Genomic DNA, 16,398 nt, shown 5'->3' with positions numbered 1-16,398 from the left:
ATTTGCCAATTTGATAAAAAAGTATGATAATTTAAGTTCAATTACAATATCATCTGCATATTTTGTTTACTCTCTTCAGGTATTTCATTTTTACTTCATTCTGGGCTTACAAGATCTACTATGTTTATGGCTTTATGATGTTGGTTCTGGTTATCCTCTGCATTGTGACAGTTTGTGTGACTATTGTTTGTACGTATTTCCTGCTAAACGCAGAGGATTATAGGTGGTAAGTATTGCATTATTTGCATAGTTTACTTTTATAGAAAACTCTCACAATCTGGTTATGTTCTTCAGTCTCGATGGGTCTTTGCAAAGTGTCCCATGTCCAGATTTTAGCTGTAGGGAATAAAAGCAGTTCTTGGGTCCTTTCTGTACAGGAGCTTTCTGTGTGTATGTGCATCTGTGCATGCTTGTATGCACATATAAAAAAAAAATCAAGGCACACAGGAATATGAAGCAGGATCATCACTTGGTATCAGTGGTAGCTGTTGCCATAGAAGCTTTTGTCACTTACACCAGACAACGTACACATTTAGTTAAATAAGCCTGTAGAACCAGTACACTTTATTTTCAGGGTAAGGTTTTAGCACATTGTGCGTCTTCTTGGGAAGCCTTTTGGTTAGATATATGATGGACATGTGTGTTTACTTTCAGGCAATGGACAAGCTTTCTTTCTGCGGCATCAACTGCGATTTATGTTTACATGTACTCCTTTTACTACTACTTTTTCAAGACAAAGTAAGTGGTAGTTTTCTTGCTTGAATATCAGGTTACCATATTGCCAAATAAGTTTATTGATAAAAACCTGGGGAAAATACCTAGCTTAAATTCCTATCTTTCTTTTTCAGGATGTATGGCTTGTTTCAAACATCATTTTACTTTGGTTATATGGCAGTATTTAGCACAGCTTTGGGAATAATGTGTGGTAAGTTTCGAATATATTAACAGTTTTCTATGAGAATTTTTCAGGCTCACGTTCCTGATTTTAGCTCTGTGGTTTTAGTGGTGGAGTGTGTATGTCTGCAAGATGTGCTGAAAAAGCTTCCAATCTTTAAAAAGAATCTTAGAGTTATCTTGGTTCCTACCTAATATAAGAGACTTCTTGTGTCTTCTAATTTATGTACTGTGCAGAGAATTTCACCCTGAGCGCAAGCTTGAAAGACTCAAAAGCTGGCAAGAAATTCTGCAAAATAAATTACAAATTAAGTTGGAGTCCATGCTAGCATTTTGTTTCAGAGTTTTTACTGTTGCCCCAAGACAAGGAGCTAGATACGTGCATTGAGGCATCAATGGTATTGCAATACTGATGACGCTACCATCTGTATCTTGTGGCGTGTGTATATGTGAGGGTGACCAGAACAGAAAGGGCTGACACTTCAGGATAGCATTGGAGGAGTAAGTATTGGAATATTCAGAGGCAAGGAGAATGCGGAGTGCTCCTGTGTACAGCTGGATTTCATTGCTTTTTAAGATAGTGTTTTGACAGATGTATAGAAAAAACATAGTTCTTGGCATGGAGGTAATCTGATAAAGTCAAATATACTTGTTCACCTATTAGCTTTATTTTTATCCTTTGCTGTATGACTTTCAGAAAATGCTACTTGGTTCTTTTGCACTTTCCTATGTTGTTGTTTGCTTCTTTACGTGTGATCCTTATTTAATATTTTCCTCCTTAGCAGTGAATGAATAGTCCTATAGACTCTAGTGGAAGGATTTCTTTGAGTTAGATATTTGAGACACATGATGTCTTACAGGAATTTACTTTCTGTAAAGTACACATTTCTTGATGTCCTAGGAGGGTGGGTAATTCACAATGCTTTATAAAAGGGGAGGGAAATCATCACTTAACTGCTGAATACCTGTTCCCCTTTTCTCTCATACAATCTCATCTTGCTTCATCAGGTTCTTGGCACATTACAAGACTTGCCTGCTGTTTTGGTAGTCTTGCAGCCATTTTTTTTTTTCTTTAATAGGCTTATACTTTTCAGCTCTAATCTTTTCTTTTTAAAGTGCTCAGGCTGGTTTGATTAAAATGTCTATGATGCAGAAGCCAAGCTTGCCTACCAGTTTCTGTAATTAAAATGTTTTTTATAGCATGGAAAGGGAAGATTGTTGAATGCTTTCTTGTCATGGTAGGACATTACTTGATGGAATATTAGAGTAAAATCCAAATTTACTCAAAATCAGAAGATACTTTAACACATTAAACTTTATTTCCACAGCTCTGTTGAGATTTCTTTTTGTCTTTTTAAGTGTGTTGGAAGAGAAGCTGTGAGATTCCTTTTTACCGAGAACTCCCATTTTCAGCATGTAGAGGGAAGAAAAAAATCCCCTGTCAAAAAGCATTTGTCTAGGGAACTTGCTGCCATTGAGGTCTAACAAAGGCATTTGTGTTAAAGAATTGTGCAGTGTGCGTGCTACTGACTGTATGTCTCCTGTGAAAATTGTGTAGGGCTGTGCTTTGGAGGCTCACACGAATGGGCGTGTTCACACAGTTGGATATGAGACAAACTAGTTAGTGTCCAAAGCAGCCACAGGGAAACTCTGTAGGCTTGTATCTTCCAGCTCTGGGTTGAGTGCCCCTGACAATGCCTGGTGAACTCAAATCCCACATGATGTGCAATGCTTTGATCCACAAAGTCTGCTGCCCTCTGTAGAGCATCTCAGTTCTGGGACTGGACAGTAGGGAGCCCATGAGAACTTCTAAACCTTTTGAGCAACTCGTGTTTCCTTCTTAGTGACAGAAAAGAATAAAACTTATTCCCCAACTCAGTAGATGGCTTAGGAGCTAGGTTGTATAGAAAGGCCTCTTGCAATACCACACTTCAGCACCCAGATAAATAGTGTAAATATGATTGAATGGCTTTTTAAAAAAAATCTGTGCTTACAAAGTCACAACTGTAGCAAGTGTTAATTGGTTTGAAGTAATAGATGGGAATTAATCTCTTTCTGTTTTGTGGTTGCTCTTCCTCACTATTTGGATTTTTCTCTTTATTTAAAAGCTTGTTGTTCTGCTGAAATATGCTTGCAGTCTATTTCTGCTAAATCTGCATAGGCCATAACCAAGTTATAAATATAATCTGATAAGGTGTTTAATAAGTAAATAAAATCATTCCCTTTACTATGGACTTTTTTTATTCAAATAAACCAACTGTCCTGCATTTGTTTCAGGAGGACATTCTTTAGTTGTCATTGTCTAGGGTTTCCCCCTCTCCACCCCACACTTTATTCAATGCCTGTGAAGTAGCCTTGAGGCTTAACCCCTCCCTTGGGTATTGGCCATTGTGGCCTTCCTGGGTAAGGCTCCTGCGATTCAGGATATGTTATGATTTGTTTATGGGGTTGAGAGCTTGTGACTCCTACTCTCTACTCCTTCCCCTCACTTCCATCTCATGCACGCATTCTCTAGATCCCAACTGAAACACAATTAATGCTTTGTTCTCCCAAATCTCTGTGATATCTGGCATCACATCACTAGAGAAACCCTCAAAGACCAAGTTCTGGAATGTATCTGAGTTTAGCAACTAAAATGGGCATTGGATGTATTGGCAGTGCCTGCTTTAACAGGCAAAACATGATAAGTCTTACAACAGGAGTTCAGTGCCATTATTTTGTCCATTTACTGCATGAGACAGAAGATGAGTTTCTTGACAGGCTACAGAAGAATCTGCATGTTCTCCTCTATGACGCCAAGCTCATGTCACCTCCTCTGCACAGCCCATGCTTGGGTCGGTCTGAATGCTGTACGGGTCTCTCCTTGAACTGCCAGGCCTTCCCTCTGCTGTGTCCTCAGCACGCTTAATGCTTGCAAACAGCAACCTGATCTTGTGTGTGCTGTGTTTGTTTTAATCAAACTCTACTTTGTCCAAGTTAGTAATACAACTCCCCGATTCAAATGCTATGCAGCACAGAGGCTGACTCCACAGGGTCTTTACCACTCTGGTAGCATTGGAATGATGCATTAGGCTTGCCTTGTGCAGATTTCCTGATTAGATATGAAAGTTGGGCTTTTGAGGGTCTAAAACACAAAATTTTGTGAGAGTTTAATGGCTGACCTCATGAATTATCCAATCAGTCCCCAGGATTTAAAGAACTCTCCAGGTTCTGAATAACTCTGTGGTCAGCAATGCTAGCTGCAGCTCTGTACGGCCTTAATTTCTAAAGGCAAAAAAACCTTTGTATTTTTATTGGAAAATGAAGTTTTGGCAGAAAACTTTTAGCGTTGGTTAGGCTTTTGTATTAACGCATCTTGTACAAGTCTGGTGCATCCCAAATCACCAAAAATGTTATTTCAAGCTTTGTTCTGGGCTTTTCTGTATTGCTTCAGGGAAGCAAAAATATCTTTTCTGTTTAGAGTCCATTCTTTACTGACCATCCAAACATTTTATGTTAGGAGTTCTTTTCTCTGTAGTGAGTTACAGGCCCTGACTTCTCTATCCTTTTCTTCCCATATCTTATGATGTGTTATTCTGGCAATCTGACAGCAGTTGTCTCTAATTCTTGCTTGATTTTCAAATTCACTTCTAACCTGGGAATTAGCCAAACTGACTTCCACAAGGCTAACTTACTCTTATTTTGCTTGGAAGAGGTGAAGATATTCCCTGCAGATATCATAAGACAACGGTATTTCCTGAGCCTGGCAAACCTGAGGTTCTGGGTTTGACCAGGTAGGTTGCTGAATCTCTTACTGAGAAGAGGTCTTGGTCCAGTGCATTTCTTTCATTTTTCTAGATGTCCTTAGTCCTGCAGTATTTGGGGTTTAGCACAAACTGTTGCCCCTATCAAAAACCCAGTGACCTGTTCTTTTATTAGTGCTGTGACAATGCATACTCTGCTCATGACTCTTACTAATTTGAAAACCACAGGTTGCAATTTCCTTTAACTACTAACTGCTACTAGTTTAATCTCTTTGTACAGACCTCCTTGGAGCTTAAGACTCCTGGGATGGGGATCTATTATTATTTGTGCCTTGTGGGAAGGGAAAAGCCATCTGCCAATAAAACACTCATCCAGAAGGCATGGAACTTATAATAAAAACCCGCCCTCCCATCCACCTTCCCTGCAGTGTGGGTGATTGTATGTTTTTTACCCTCTGTTCAGAAAAAGGGACCTGGTTATTGGCAGCAGTAGGGGGGCTGCTATATTTATCGAGGCCAAGTGAGCATGGCCTCTTGGTAAGATGGCTTAATGGATTTAGATTGCTAGACTAGGGGAGTTCTTGCCAGACATTCACTGGGAGCATGGATAATTAGAGTTTGAGAACAAGTATTGCAGGTAAATAATTTTCTGTGTGCAGAGTGCATGCTTTATGTGACTTTCTCTCTTAAAGTGTGTGTGTGTGTTTTATATTGCTTGCTTATTTTGATGATCAGCTCTCTAACGTGTTCAATGCTTTTTGGTTTATTTTGCAGGAGCTATTGGTTACATGGGAACAAGTGCCTTTGTTCGTAAAATCTACACTAATGTGAAAATTGACTAAGGAAATAAGAAAATTGAACTATGGATCAGCTCCTGTTTTCATGGGGATGAACTTGCACAACAAAAAGCGCGAGAAGAGATTTGGGTTTTAACACTGGGCACTGTATGGGTCTCCATTTTGTGGATGGCTTAAAGTAACATCTATTTCATTGATCCTAGGTTCTTACTGACTGCTTTCTCCAACTGTTCACAGCAAATGCTTGGATTATATGCAGTAGGCATTACTACAGTACGTGGCTAATCTTCCCCCCTGAAAAAAAACAAACAAAAAAACAAAAACCCTAGCTCATTAAAGATGAATAGACTAGCTCTCTTCAGTGAAGAGGACAAACGGTTTATTTAAAGCATTTGTTCCATTCAATAAAAAGAGGGAAACTTGGCTGCTAAAACTACTTGATTAGTAGTCTTCCTGGTACTTAACATTTCTAAATTATGTAAAAATGCTGTTCCAGAAAGATTACTCTTCTGATTTTTACTGCCATTGCCAGGATAGGAGGTATGTTTTATATTTTGACTCCAGGTGCTTTTTGGTTTATTTGCGATATCAACTATACCCTACACTCATTTGTTTAAAAAATAATTTAAAAATATATTAAAAACCCATATGCATGTAATATATCAGCTGTTGTTCTAGTTGGACCAACTTCCCTTTATTTATCTTGAAAGTAATATCCAGCTACATCTTAAATCCATCCAAAGAAAATACAGTCTGAAGACGGGATGTGTTCTCTGCAATGCAATTTACTGTACAGTTAGAAAGCAAAATGTTAAATGAAGAGGATTGTTTGGTTTTTAATAAACACTTTGAGGTCTAGATTAAAACAAAACCAACATTTTAACTGAATGTCTAAAGTGATTCTCCTTTTTTCCAAGTTAGTCTTGCATATTTTTTTTTGTTTGGGTTTGTATGAAGATTTTCCTTTAGACATTATACAAGGGGTAATAAGTGTATATAACATTAAATAATGTAACTTAGGTGTAGATCCCAAATGTATTTGGATGTACAGATTTACTACAGAGTACTTTTCTGATGATTCGGTGTAAAAATGTGTGAATTTGGGTGGCTTTTTACATCTTGCCTGCCATTGCATGAAAAGTTGGGGTTTCTTCACAATGTGTGTATGTCATGCTTTTCTGTTCTATTTCCTTTCTCAAGCTCTTACAGGAATTAAATTTGTAATTTAGAACATTTTAATTTTTGTTAATCCTATCTGGACACTTGTGTAACATCAGAAGCATAGTTGCTTTAGAGTGTTCAGAAAACTAAAATAAACTTTTCAGACAAAAATGTTCTGATTGTGAAAATAGATGAGTTTGCAATGGAAAATGTTTGAAAAGGCAATACTGTTGAATGCCAGTTTCTGTACACAATATTAGTGTGGTTTTCAAATATCAAAACCCCATGCTTTGAATTCAGAATTTGCTTACAACTGTGTTGTACAGTACAGCTCCAAAGTGGATGACCAGCCCAAAAAGATTCTTCTTGGCTGAACTGTTTGTGGAGAAATTGGTTTTGTGATCCAGCTAGCGTACTGAGAAAAGTGGGGGTAAGCGTGGACTGAAATAAATGGATAAATGGGCAAATAAAGGTTAAGTCTTTCTAAGATGACTGTTAATTATGCACTGTATTTAGCTAGAAATATCCTGAATGTGTTTGTGACAGATCTGAGAGCCAGTTGGCTTGATTTTTTTTTTTTTTTTTTTTTTTATTTTAGGCATCTGCCACATAGGGATGTTTTCATCAGTGTGGCTGTCTGAAATAGAGCACCTGCCATGAAGAAGGCAACTTCCTGAATTTAAAAAATGAGCAAAGTATTTGTATTGATTACCACTGTATTGTCTCTATATAAAAAGTACTGATAATGCAGTAGCCACAATGAGAAACAACTGTGCTTTGGCAGGGTCGGCTTGGAGGTTGGGGCTACTGAACTGATCGGTAATAATGAGAAGCCATGCATCCTGCTGTATATGGCTTCGGAAAAAGTATTTGAGCTTTCAGCTCTGATTTCTCTGGCCAATTTTAGCCAATCTGTCAGAAAATAATTAAGTTTTGCTTCAAGTGAATGGTTGGTGTCTGTAGCTGAACACTCTGCCATTTAACAAAAGACAATTTTTTTTTTTTAAAGTACAGGCTGATTTTAAGATGAGCTCATAAACTGGGTCAACAGTTAGTTTTCCTTTGTTCCAAAACATGGAGACTTAAAGCAAAGAAGGGGTTTTGTACTAGTTCTTGCTAGTGCATACAGCTGTGGGAAGCCCTCTTTTCATCCATGTTCTTCTAAATCTGAAGTGAGAAGCCATTATCTCCACACAACAAACACATTAAGTACTCTGCTGAGTTACAAGTTTTTTAAAGGGAATATTTTGATAATGGGTCTGTTTCTCTATTTAGAGCACTGCTATGTTATTAGTCTATCAGAAATGTCACTAAACCGTTTATGAATTTCATTTAATCACCTTTTAATGCCACAGAATGGTGGGCTGCCTACTTGCTTTCTCTATCCTCCAGCATTATTAGCTTTTGCATATCCAGATAGGATTGTATAGCTTTTAAAGTGACATTGAAAAGATACTTACTGTACAGGCATTGCTTTTGTTTCTGCAAGCACGTTCCTCTGGAGAAGTACTGTGTTTAAATAATTGACATTTTTATACTTCCACCCTAGCACGTAAGTTGGGGGTTTGCTTTGTTTTCCCCCTTCCTTTTGGTTTCTGAGGGAGTGCAAAATGTGACCAGTTTTCAACAGCTTGTCTTTATGGTTGGTGTTTGGGGCAAGGCTATTTATTTGCCCCCCAAAAACTGTGGGTATAAGCTTGAACCATCTTGCTTAATACAATTCAGAAACTCTCTGCTTAGATGATGTAGTCCTTCCTCTTTTATGGAAGAAATAAAGATCTTACAGCCAACACTCCTTTTTCCATGGTTGTTTCTTAGGAGTTTCTGGTTCTTGAATTCAAGTTTTTTGATAACTCTTCAGCTGTCTGCTCAGTGCTTCTCTTGCCACTTCTGGTACAGAGGCCAGAGAATTGGGTAAATAGTTGTGTAGCAATAGCCAATCTTGATCAAATGCTTTAGATAAATACAATTGTAAATCTTTTCAGTTGAGGCAGAGTGCATATGGAAGACACCTCTGGTACTTCATGTATGAAAAGTGGTGAATGCTGGATTGGAGATAATGGAGACTGCAAATAAACATTATATTATGCTCCTTTTTTGATGTCTTGAATGTTTTGAAGCAACAGTGTCTATTAATTCCTCTCCAGAATTACATTCCAAAGTGTGTAAAGGGCACACAATTAAATTGTTTTCTGTATGATAGTCTAGGTTTACTTCTTTAACAAGTTTCAGGTTAAAAACCAAAACCCTAATATTTTTTTACACTTTTGGTGCTAAAACTGGGTAAAATCAATAGCACATTTTTACCACTGTCATTGCTGCAGAGGTGACACAAATGAAAAGGTTACATTTTGCTCTGGCTTCAGTATCACCAGCATCTAGCCAAATTTGCTCAATGAAGTATACATACACAGCTTCGATGAAGCCTGCAAAATTGCATAACTGAGTGCATCAGCAATTTCTCCACTGGAATGTGTCTGAAAAGTATAAGCCAAGGAAAAACCAAGTCTCCTCTCCAGTCTGTGGACAAGCAAACAATGGTTGGAGCTAGAGTTGAGGGATCCTCTTGAATTAACACTGCAGCTTGTGTTTCATTTTAAGAGTTGGTTGGAACTGTAGGTTGGAGGAGGATTCCATTTTTGGATCCTTTGGATCTGTCCTAGCTAAATGCACTATGGTAGCAGTAGCCTTGTGATGGCTATTAGCACTGTTGCTGTCTAAAACAAGTGTATCTTACCAGTGCTAGCACTGAAGTCATGAAAGCCCCTGCTATTGTTGGACTTCAGTTGGAATAAAGCCGCACTTTAAAATTTTGAAGCAGCACATTTATGGCTTGCATTCTTAAGGAGCATCTTTTGTCAAAAAAAAAAAAAAAAGCTTTGGTGCCATTTGTTTTCCAAAGCCTTGCAAAGGAACGTTTGCTTTTTGCTAAATAGCTTCAGCAAGAAAATTCTCCTGATTTTCTAAGGAGCCATCTGCATGCAAGTTCTAGAAGTAGCTACTCACATCTCGCAGTTTGATCCAAGAGGTGCTTTTTCAGTTGGGGGAAGGGCTGTTTGTTACAGTATTTACTTTTATAACTAGTTCTGTGGTTCTGAAATTTTTCTCCAATTTTGGGGTTATGGCATGGCAGAGGGGGGAAGGTGGGAGAACACATGAATTTGGAAGCCTTCATGTGGTTTCAGTAAATTCAAGCAGTTCTTGGAGAGAAATGCTTGAAAGGGCAGAAAACTGGGAAAAGGATAACAAAAAGTTGTTTTAGCTGGTGGATGGACCTATTTCAAAGGCAGGCCTCTGGAGACAAATTTGCTGTTGCAGTATTGTCCCCAATCCCGTACCAGTTACAGTCTTCTTGTTTTCATCAGTGTATTTGCCACGGTGCGAGGCTTTTGCAATAAACCAAGGATTCATCTGTCCTAAGCAACAGAGATGATGCTAGTTGCTACCAGCATTTTTGGCTTGTTGATAGGTTAATTTTCTTGCCAGCTCCTAGTAATACAATGCAGAACTATATGTTGAATATCTCTGGAGGTTCTACCATGCTGAGGCTTCATGTCTTATGAAAACCAAACCCATAGGAACTTTCCTTATGTTCTAGACAGGAGACCTCCTTCAAGACCTTGTGCTTGGAGCATTGCAAAACATAACTATGCAAGTTCATACTTGTCCTTCAGCTGGCATCGCATGACTACAGCATTCCAGAAAATACATGCATTTTTAGAATTGGGAGTTTATGTGCAACAAACAAAATACCTAATTTTACAGAACTTTTATTTTAGGGTTTTCTCTTCTAGTATTGTGAGAAATGCTTACCCGTATAATGCAGTTGTTACCTTGATAGATTCCAGTTCACCAAAGCATAGACCTAAGGCCTATAAACTTGAAATGCTATGCTGGGACTAGGCCAAAAAGTTCAGTCTCTACTAGTTCTAACAAGCTGACCAACCTAGAAAAACATGCTACAGTTAGGCACCCCACTGTGATTTTTTTTTTTTTCTTTTTTCTGAAGGCTATGTGTTGCAAGCTCTTACTTGGTTTCTGAAAAGTTTTGAGAGCTGTAGTAGCTAACTCCTGAGAAGCTTCCAACCATTGCTGAGAACATCATGCGATACTGAACTCAGGAAAGCTTTTGTGCCTGCTCCTTCTCATTTCCCAAAGGTTTGTCTCAGGAATTTTGGAGTAGTGTGATGTACTAAAGCACTAGACAAAGCATGGTGGTTTTCTGGGCTCCTAGAGATATAATGCTTCCTTTGAGTTCATTTTATGCTATTTTTTTCATTCTGAATCACTAGCCTTGGTTTAGCCATATCACTTTATTGGGCTGAGAAAAAAGGGATTATGTTATTAGCTTAGCGTAAGGCTTTTCTTGCTTTGCTACAGAGGAGTAGCTACAAGAAAGGGATGGAAATTTTCTCCTCATTTCCCTCCTAATGTCTGGCCAGAAGTTGGCAGGTGAATTAGTGAATATTACCTACTGTTTGTTTTAAAAAGAGATATAGTTTTACAGAGACAGACACCCATTCACCTGCAAGAGTTGGAGACATGAAATGTTGAAGAGATGCTATTAGGTTACGTTCTGCATTTGGACTCTGCAGAGTCATTTTTAGTAATTTGAATTGCTTAGCTAAAAGTTGATTTTTGTTGAGAACTTTTTTTATCTGTTTATCTTGCTACCAGACAGTGATCAATCACCCGCCTTTGTCTGAATTTGAAATGTACTACACTTTTTTATGGTATGTAGAGCAAAATAAATAACAAAAAATGAAATCACTATTCCTGGTTTTAGCAGTCTTAAGAGTAACATGTAAGAAACCTATTTTAAAGTATTGCTTGCCTAACAAGAGGAAATACCTGCATGTTCTGTGCCATAGCCAGGTGTGTGGTTTGGATTAAGATGTTACTACAGATAAATCTATGTACAGAAATCCTGTGCAGAAATTGTAATTGGGAAACTTGTCTAAGGCAATTCTCCATGAAGGAGCGTCTCTGCTTTTTGAGAGATCCATTAAATTCTACTCACTGTTGTGAAACAGCCTAAACTCAGGTAGCGTAGGCTACCAGCCTCTGTAAAGGATGCCTGTGGATGAACAGGTAAATGCAACTATCCCATCTTTGTCTCATAGCAGAGGCTTGGAGAAATGTTTTTACTTTCCCAGATCCATCCCTTTGGGGAAAAAGAAGAAAATTCTTTAAGATAGATTTTTTTTTTTTCCTATGGCAAAAAATACTTTGGAAAGACCAGTGGATTCACCTTTCAGAATCTTGAACTGACAGATGCTTTTCCAAAGATGTTCCCATGCCCTCCTGCTTAACCTTGTAGCAGAGATTACCAAAACCACCAGCTTTGCTCAATGCTTTTCAAGCACAACTGACTCCTGTATGAACCCTGAAAAATGTAGTAATGAAGCATCAGTTTGACATGCCTCAGTTTGGCAACCAGTGGTCAAGCCAAAATTCATACTTCCAGATAAGACAGATTTCTCTCCCTGCCTCCCACAGCTTGTCTCTGACTACAGCTCACAAATACTCCAGAAGCAGCTTTTTTTCCTCACACAGTTCAAGGATTGCACTAATGATGGGAAAAATGTTTGGTGCCTTTTTAGATAGGATGACTTAAAATCCTGTCTGCTTCTACTTTGGTGAACAAAAAGGAATATTCCAACCATGGGTAGCTTGCTTCTAGCATTCCGAAGCATCACTGCTTGTGTATAACGGGGCTATGTTGTTAAATGTATGTTGAGTTGTTAATGCACACGTGAATGTGCCTGTGGCTGCAGTGAGCTCTCTCTGCAGCAGATTTCAGAACTCCTGGAACACATTTAAGCACCTATGTGTCAGCACGTTTAAAGATTCCTTTTGGGTAGTGAATCATTTAACCTTACAAGAGGTATTTCCTGGGTGGCAATGAAATAAACTTGATTAAAAAAAAGGAATGACCCACACCCAGCCTACTGCAGGAGAGACTAAAATGGGTGATGGAAGGAAGTGAGTAGGGGTCAATATTCATTTTATCACCTGGATTTGTCAATGACGGTGGTCAAGCTGGTGAAGAAGGGATGTCCTAAGAGGGGTCAACTCTAGGAGTGATAAGGGGAGTCGAGAGCAATAGACTGGTAGATAAAACCAGATGGAGAAAACCAGCAAGAGGAGATGGGGAAACTGAACAGACTTCATCAGGGTGGGAAGCCTGTAACGGTACTAATGGAGTAAATGAGCCTTTGATAGTGTTGTGAAGCAGAGGGAGGGTGATGGGTCTGCATAGCACCCAGTGGTGCCTGTAGGAAGTGATGCATGGCACACCGGGTTACACCTGCAGCAGGGGTTGTTTCCTACCAAAAAGGAAGCAATTAAATGAGTCTAAGCAGAAGTGACAGATACTGGAAATGCAGAGGGAAGAGGAAAGAGAATGCTCTGCATTCAGAAAGATGTGCTCCAGCTCTCCAGGGCTCCGTTCCATCTGCCCTTGTAGTGGTGATCTACATGGAGGAAGAAATGTCTTAGGATGTTTGGGGAGCTAAGACCAGGAAAGGAAATCTCTGCTCGTAAACCTGGAGACAGCTGAGGAGTCAGCAGTGGGACAGGCTCCAAGGGAGTGGTGCCTCAGTCACTTCATTAGAAGATTTGATGGACCCAAGTGTTGGCAAGAGGGAAGAAGCAGGTCTTGTGGAAGAACTAACAAACTTGTGCGTGTGTGTTTTGGCCTTGAGACATGTTGTGTGCAGGGATATTCTATCAGTGCTAAGTAGGTCCCACATAACTTTGCTCATGGATGCTGTTCAGAAAGAGCTGTGTGCAATCTTACTCAGTGAGGCTTGAAAAGAGGGTGGATTTTGTTTGCATGTGTTGGGCAGGAGGGGATTCTGCAAAGGGAAAGGCTGCCTTTGACAGTAATGGATGTAGATTGTTTTGTTAACTGTTCGTGGCATGAGTTGCACTGCCGGTGTGGAACTTCACTGACTATTTTACCAGCTTAGATGAAAAAGATATTTTCACAGGACTTTTTACGTTCCTTATTTGCACTGATGTGGCACCTGCCAACCAAGATGATATGAACTGATCTTCTAAACACTAGGTTGCAGTCATTACTCTGTGTGCACTGCTTTGGCTGCCAGTTGCAAAATACCATAATTGTTACTGAGAGCCATTTCTAGAAGGGTCGAGCAGCTGTCATGTTGGGGACTTCCAGAGTCTACTGTAATGGGACAACTTTTTTGTTTGTGTGTGGGTAATAGTAATAGACTCCCCTGAACTCCCTCACAGGCTCATTCTAATTGCACAATTAAGGATCCACATTTTATTTTGCTCCCTTCCTCTTCCTCCTTCAAAGCTGTAAGATGTCCTCTTGTATGTTCATCCATGTCTATAATAGAGCTTCTGTATGCAGAAGAGGTAGGGCTCCCCAACATAGGCTGCTATCCTGCAAGAGGTTAACAGACAGTTTCCATGTGGTCAAAAGACTTTGTTCTTAGTGGGTGACAGCCCAGATCTCCACATTGCTGACAAGGGCAGTGTTTGCTCTGCTAATCCATGATGCTGATCAGGGAAGCTGTTGAACCACCCTTGCAAGCGTTCAAGCTTTTATTTTCCAGCTTCCTGTACCCTCAGAGAGTAATGCTGCCAAGACCACCTCTATCAAGCAGAGAGAAAAGAGCGCCTAGTGCTATTATCTCATGAGAATTGGGAGTTCTTCTGAAGCACAGAGGGGCAATCAGCCTTTCCTTTTAAAATAACCATTAGGCTCTGCTCTTTGACAAAATCATGGAAAGTAGCAACCTAATGTAGAAAAAGTAAAAGTTGTTAGGGTTAGCGTGTATATGAGCAGTATAGAACTCAGGAGATGGATCTAGTTACCTTACTAAGTTTATTCTGATGGGCGTTTGTCTACATTCCTCTTCAAAATCCTACAGTGATGGAAACTCCCTTGATTCTTCATGGCAGTCTGCTCTAGGGCTTCCCTGTTTTACTGCTAGAAAACTTGCTTGAAACCTAATTGTTCCTTGGTTCAGCTGATGCTTATTCTTCCTTTAGTTATTTGAAGAGGGCTACTGTTTTTTCCTCTGTCCTCCATGCAGGTCTCACATGCAGGGCTCAGCTCAGGTCTTCCAGAATTGTACCTAAAGCCCCTGGTAATTTTCTGCTGAGATGGTGAGAACAATAGCAACAGCAAGATGCTTCTATGCCCATGAGGCCTCAAGTGCTAGACTGGTTTCCAAAATTACCTTTCCTTTCAATATTTCTGTTCAGGACACTCATCAATGGATGGGTCAGCTGCATGTCAAATCTTCAGAAGTTTGGTACCCATTTAGGGCTCCTGTTCAAAGTGCCCGTATTCTCCAGGCTTGATCTCAACAGGTGGATTTGGTGTTACAGCCCCAGTTTGGTGACCATCAGTGAGGAGTGAAGGGTGGAGAGTTTGGAATGAGCATCTTCAGGGCAATCAAATGACCAGGCAGCTGTTTTGCTATCTAGTATTAGCAGTAAGTCCTACTCACGACCTTGACATGTCCATTGAAAAACGTTCTTGTTATTCCTGGTTTTGCCTCATTTTGCTGAGATTGGTACAGCAAAAGGATGTTTCACTCTTCCAGTGAAAATCTGAGACCTTTCCCATGCATGTTTTCTCTTCCCACCCCTGCAAGTGATGGCCCCTGGAGTAGCCTGGGCCTTTCCCTCATGGGTGACCCAGAGTCCCCCACCTGCTGATCCCTGTCCTTCAGGTTTCTCCTCTGATCTGCGACCTGCTTGGAAGCACAAAGTGGAGGAAATGCAGTGTGTCTTCTGCTCAGCTGTTGCCAGAACTGCTGACATTAAAGGCTGAATGCAGGTCTTGGGCGTTAGCATGGACCAGCTGCTGTGTTTATTTGGGACACGGAAATAAATGGCCAGCTTGCTCCATCTCACATGACAGTTCAAAAGACAAGAAAGATTCTGAGGTGTTGGTGGATACCTGACTGCCATCACCTTGATTATAGCCCCCAGAAAACGAAGATTAGACAGAAAAACATTGGTGTTAGAAGTTTTCCTCAGGGTGTTTCTTGTGCAGAGGATAGGACTGCGTCCATCACGTGCACAAAAATGTCTCATGCTATAAAGATTTTTAGAGTGCCCTTAATGTAATGTCTTGTACCTTGCTGCTAGTTGTATACATGACATCTGATTCTTACCTTTCTTGACCTCTCCCCCTGGGTAGCTATATGGGCTGTGTCTCCTCAGTGCTGTGTGTTACAGGAGATAGGTGGAGAACCTGATGCTTGGGGTGGAAAGTGGGTAAATCATGCCAGCCTCCCCTTGCTGTGGGAGGGAGTCTCCTCCACGCTCCCCAGCCAGCTGTTTGTCTTTACCCGATGGGCTTTTTACCAGTTGTAGAGAACTCTAGTGTGTTTGATCAGCAGAGCTTTTGACCGTGGTCTTCCTGCCAGGGTTTGATGCAGCCTTTTTGGCTTCCATGAAGGTTTGGAGATTATATTAATTTCCTGACTTTATCTTTTCTGGGAAGCCAATATTAAATGGGGGGTGGGGCAGAGAGGTAGGAACGGTTTGCAGTAGCCTGCATTGCTGCTCAGGAGATGCCTCAATCATGTTGTGCCTTTTTATGCTCAGGTATCATTCATTGCTGTAGACTAGAAGAGAAGCGACAAATTTATGGATAGCTGATGGCAAGCCATCATCTGGTGGAGTGAAGGGAGGGTTTGGAGCCAGTGCTGTAACAGGAGACACTGCTCGAAGATCCTGCTGTGGGAGCTTGGAAGTACACAGCTGAAGGAACAAAGAGTTATGGCACAGGGAGATTGTGGAATGCACTT

The 16,398-nt window shown here is 40.1% G+C and overlaps 1 protein-coding gene across 1 annotated transcript in view; it reads left to right on the top strand.

Annotated features, from left to right (window-relative positions):
• Positions 1-8,387, top strand: part of TM9SF3 (transmembrane 9 superfamily member 3) — a 50,878-nt gene extending 42,491 nt beyond the window's left edge. The window contains exons 12-15 of the mRNA XM_075025884.1: positions 80-226; positions 655-738; positions 849-925; positions 5,412-8,387. Coding sequence (XP_074881985.1) covers positions 80-226; positions 655-738; positions 849-925; positions 5,412-5,479 — 376 coding nt within the window. The 3' untranslated portion in view covers positions 5,480-8,387. The remainder of the gene's footprint in view (positions 1-79; positions 227-654; positions 739-848; positions 926-5,411) is intronic.
• Positions 8,388-16,398: the final 8,011 nt, after the last annotated feature.

The sequence above is a fragment of the Buteo buteo genome, chromosome 4, assembly GCF_964188355.1.
Source record: "Buteo buteo chromosome 4, bButBut1.hap1.1, whole genome shotgun sequence".
NCBI classification, from domain to species: domain Eukaryota; kingdom Metazoa; phylum Chordata; class Aves; order Accipitriformes; family Accipitridae; genus Buteo; species Buteo buteo.
The sequence above is the reverse complement of the archived record's forward strand: the minus strand, read 5'-3'. Positions and strand labels throughout refer to the sequence as shown.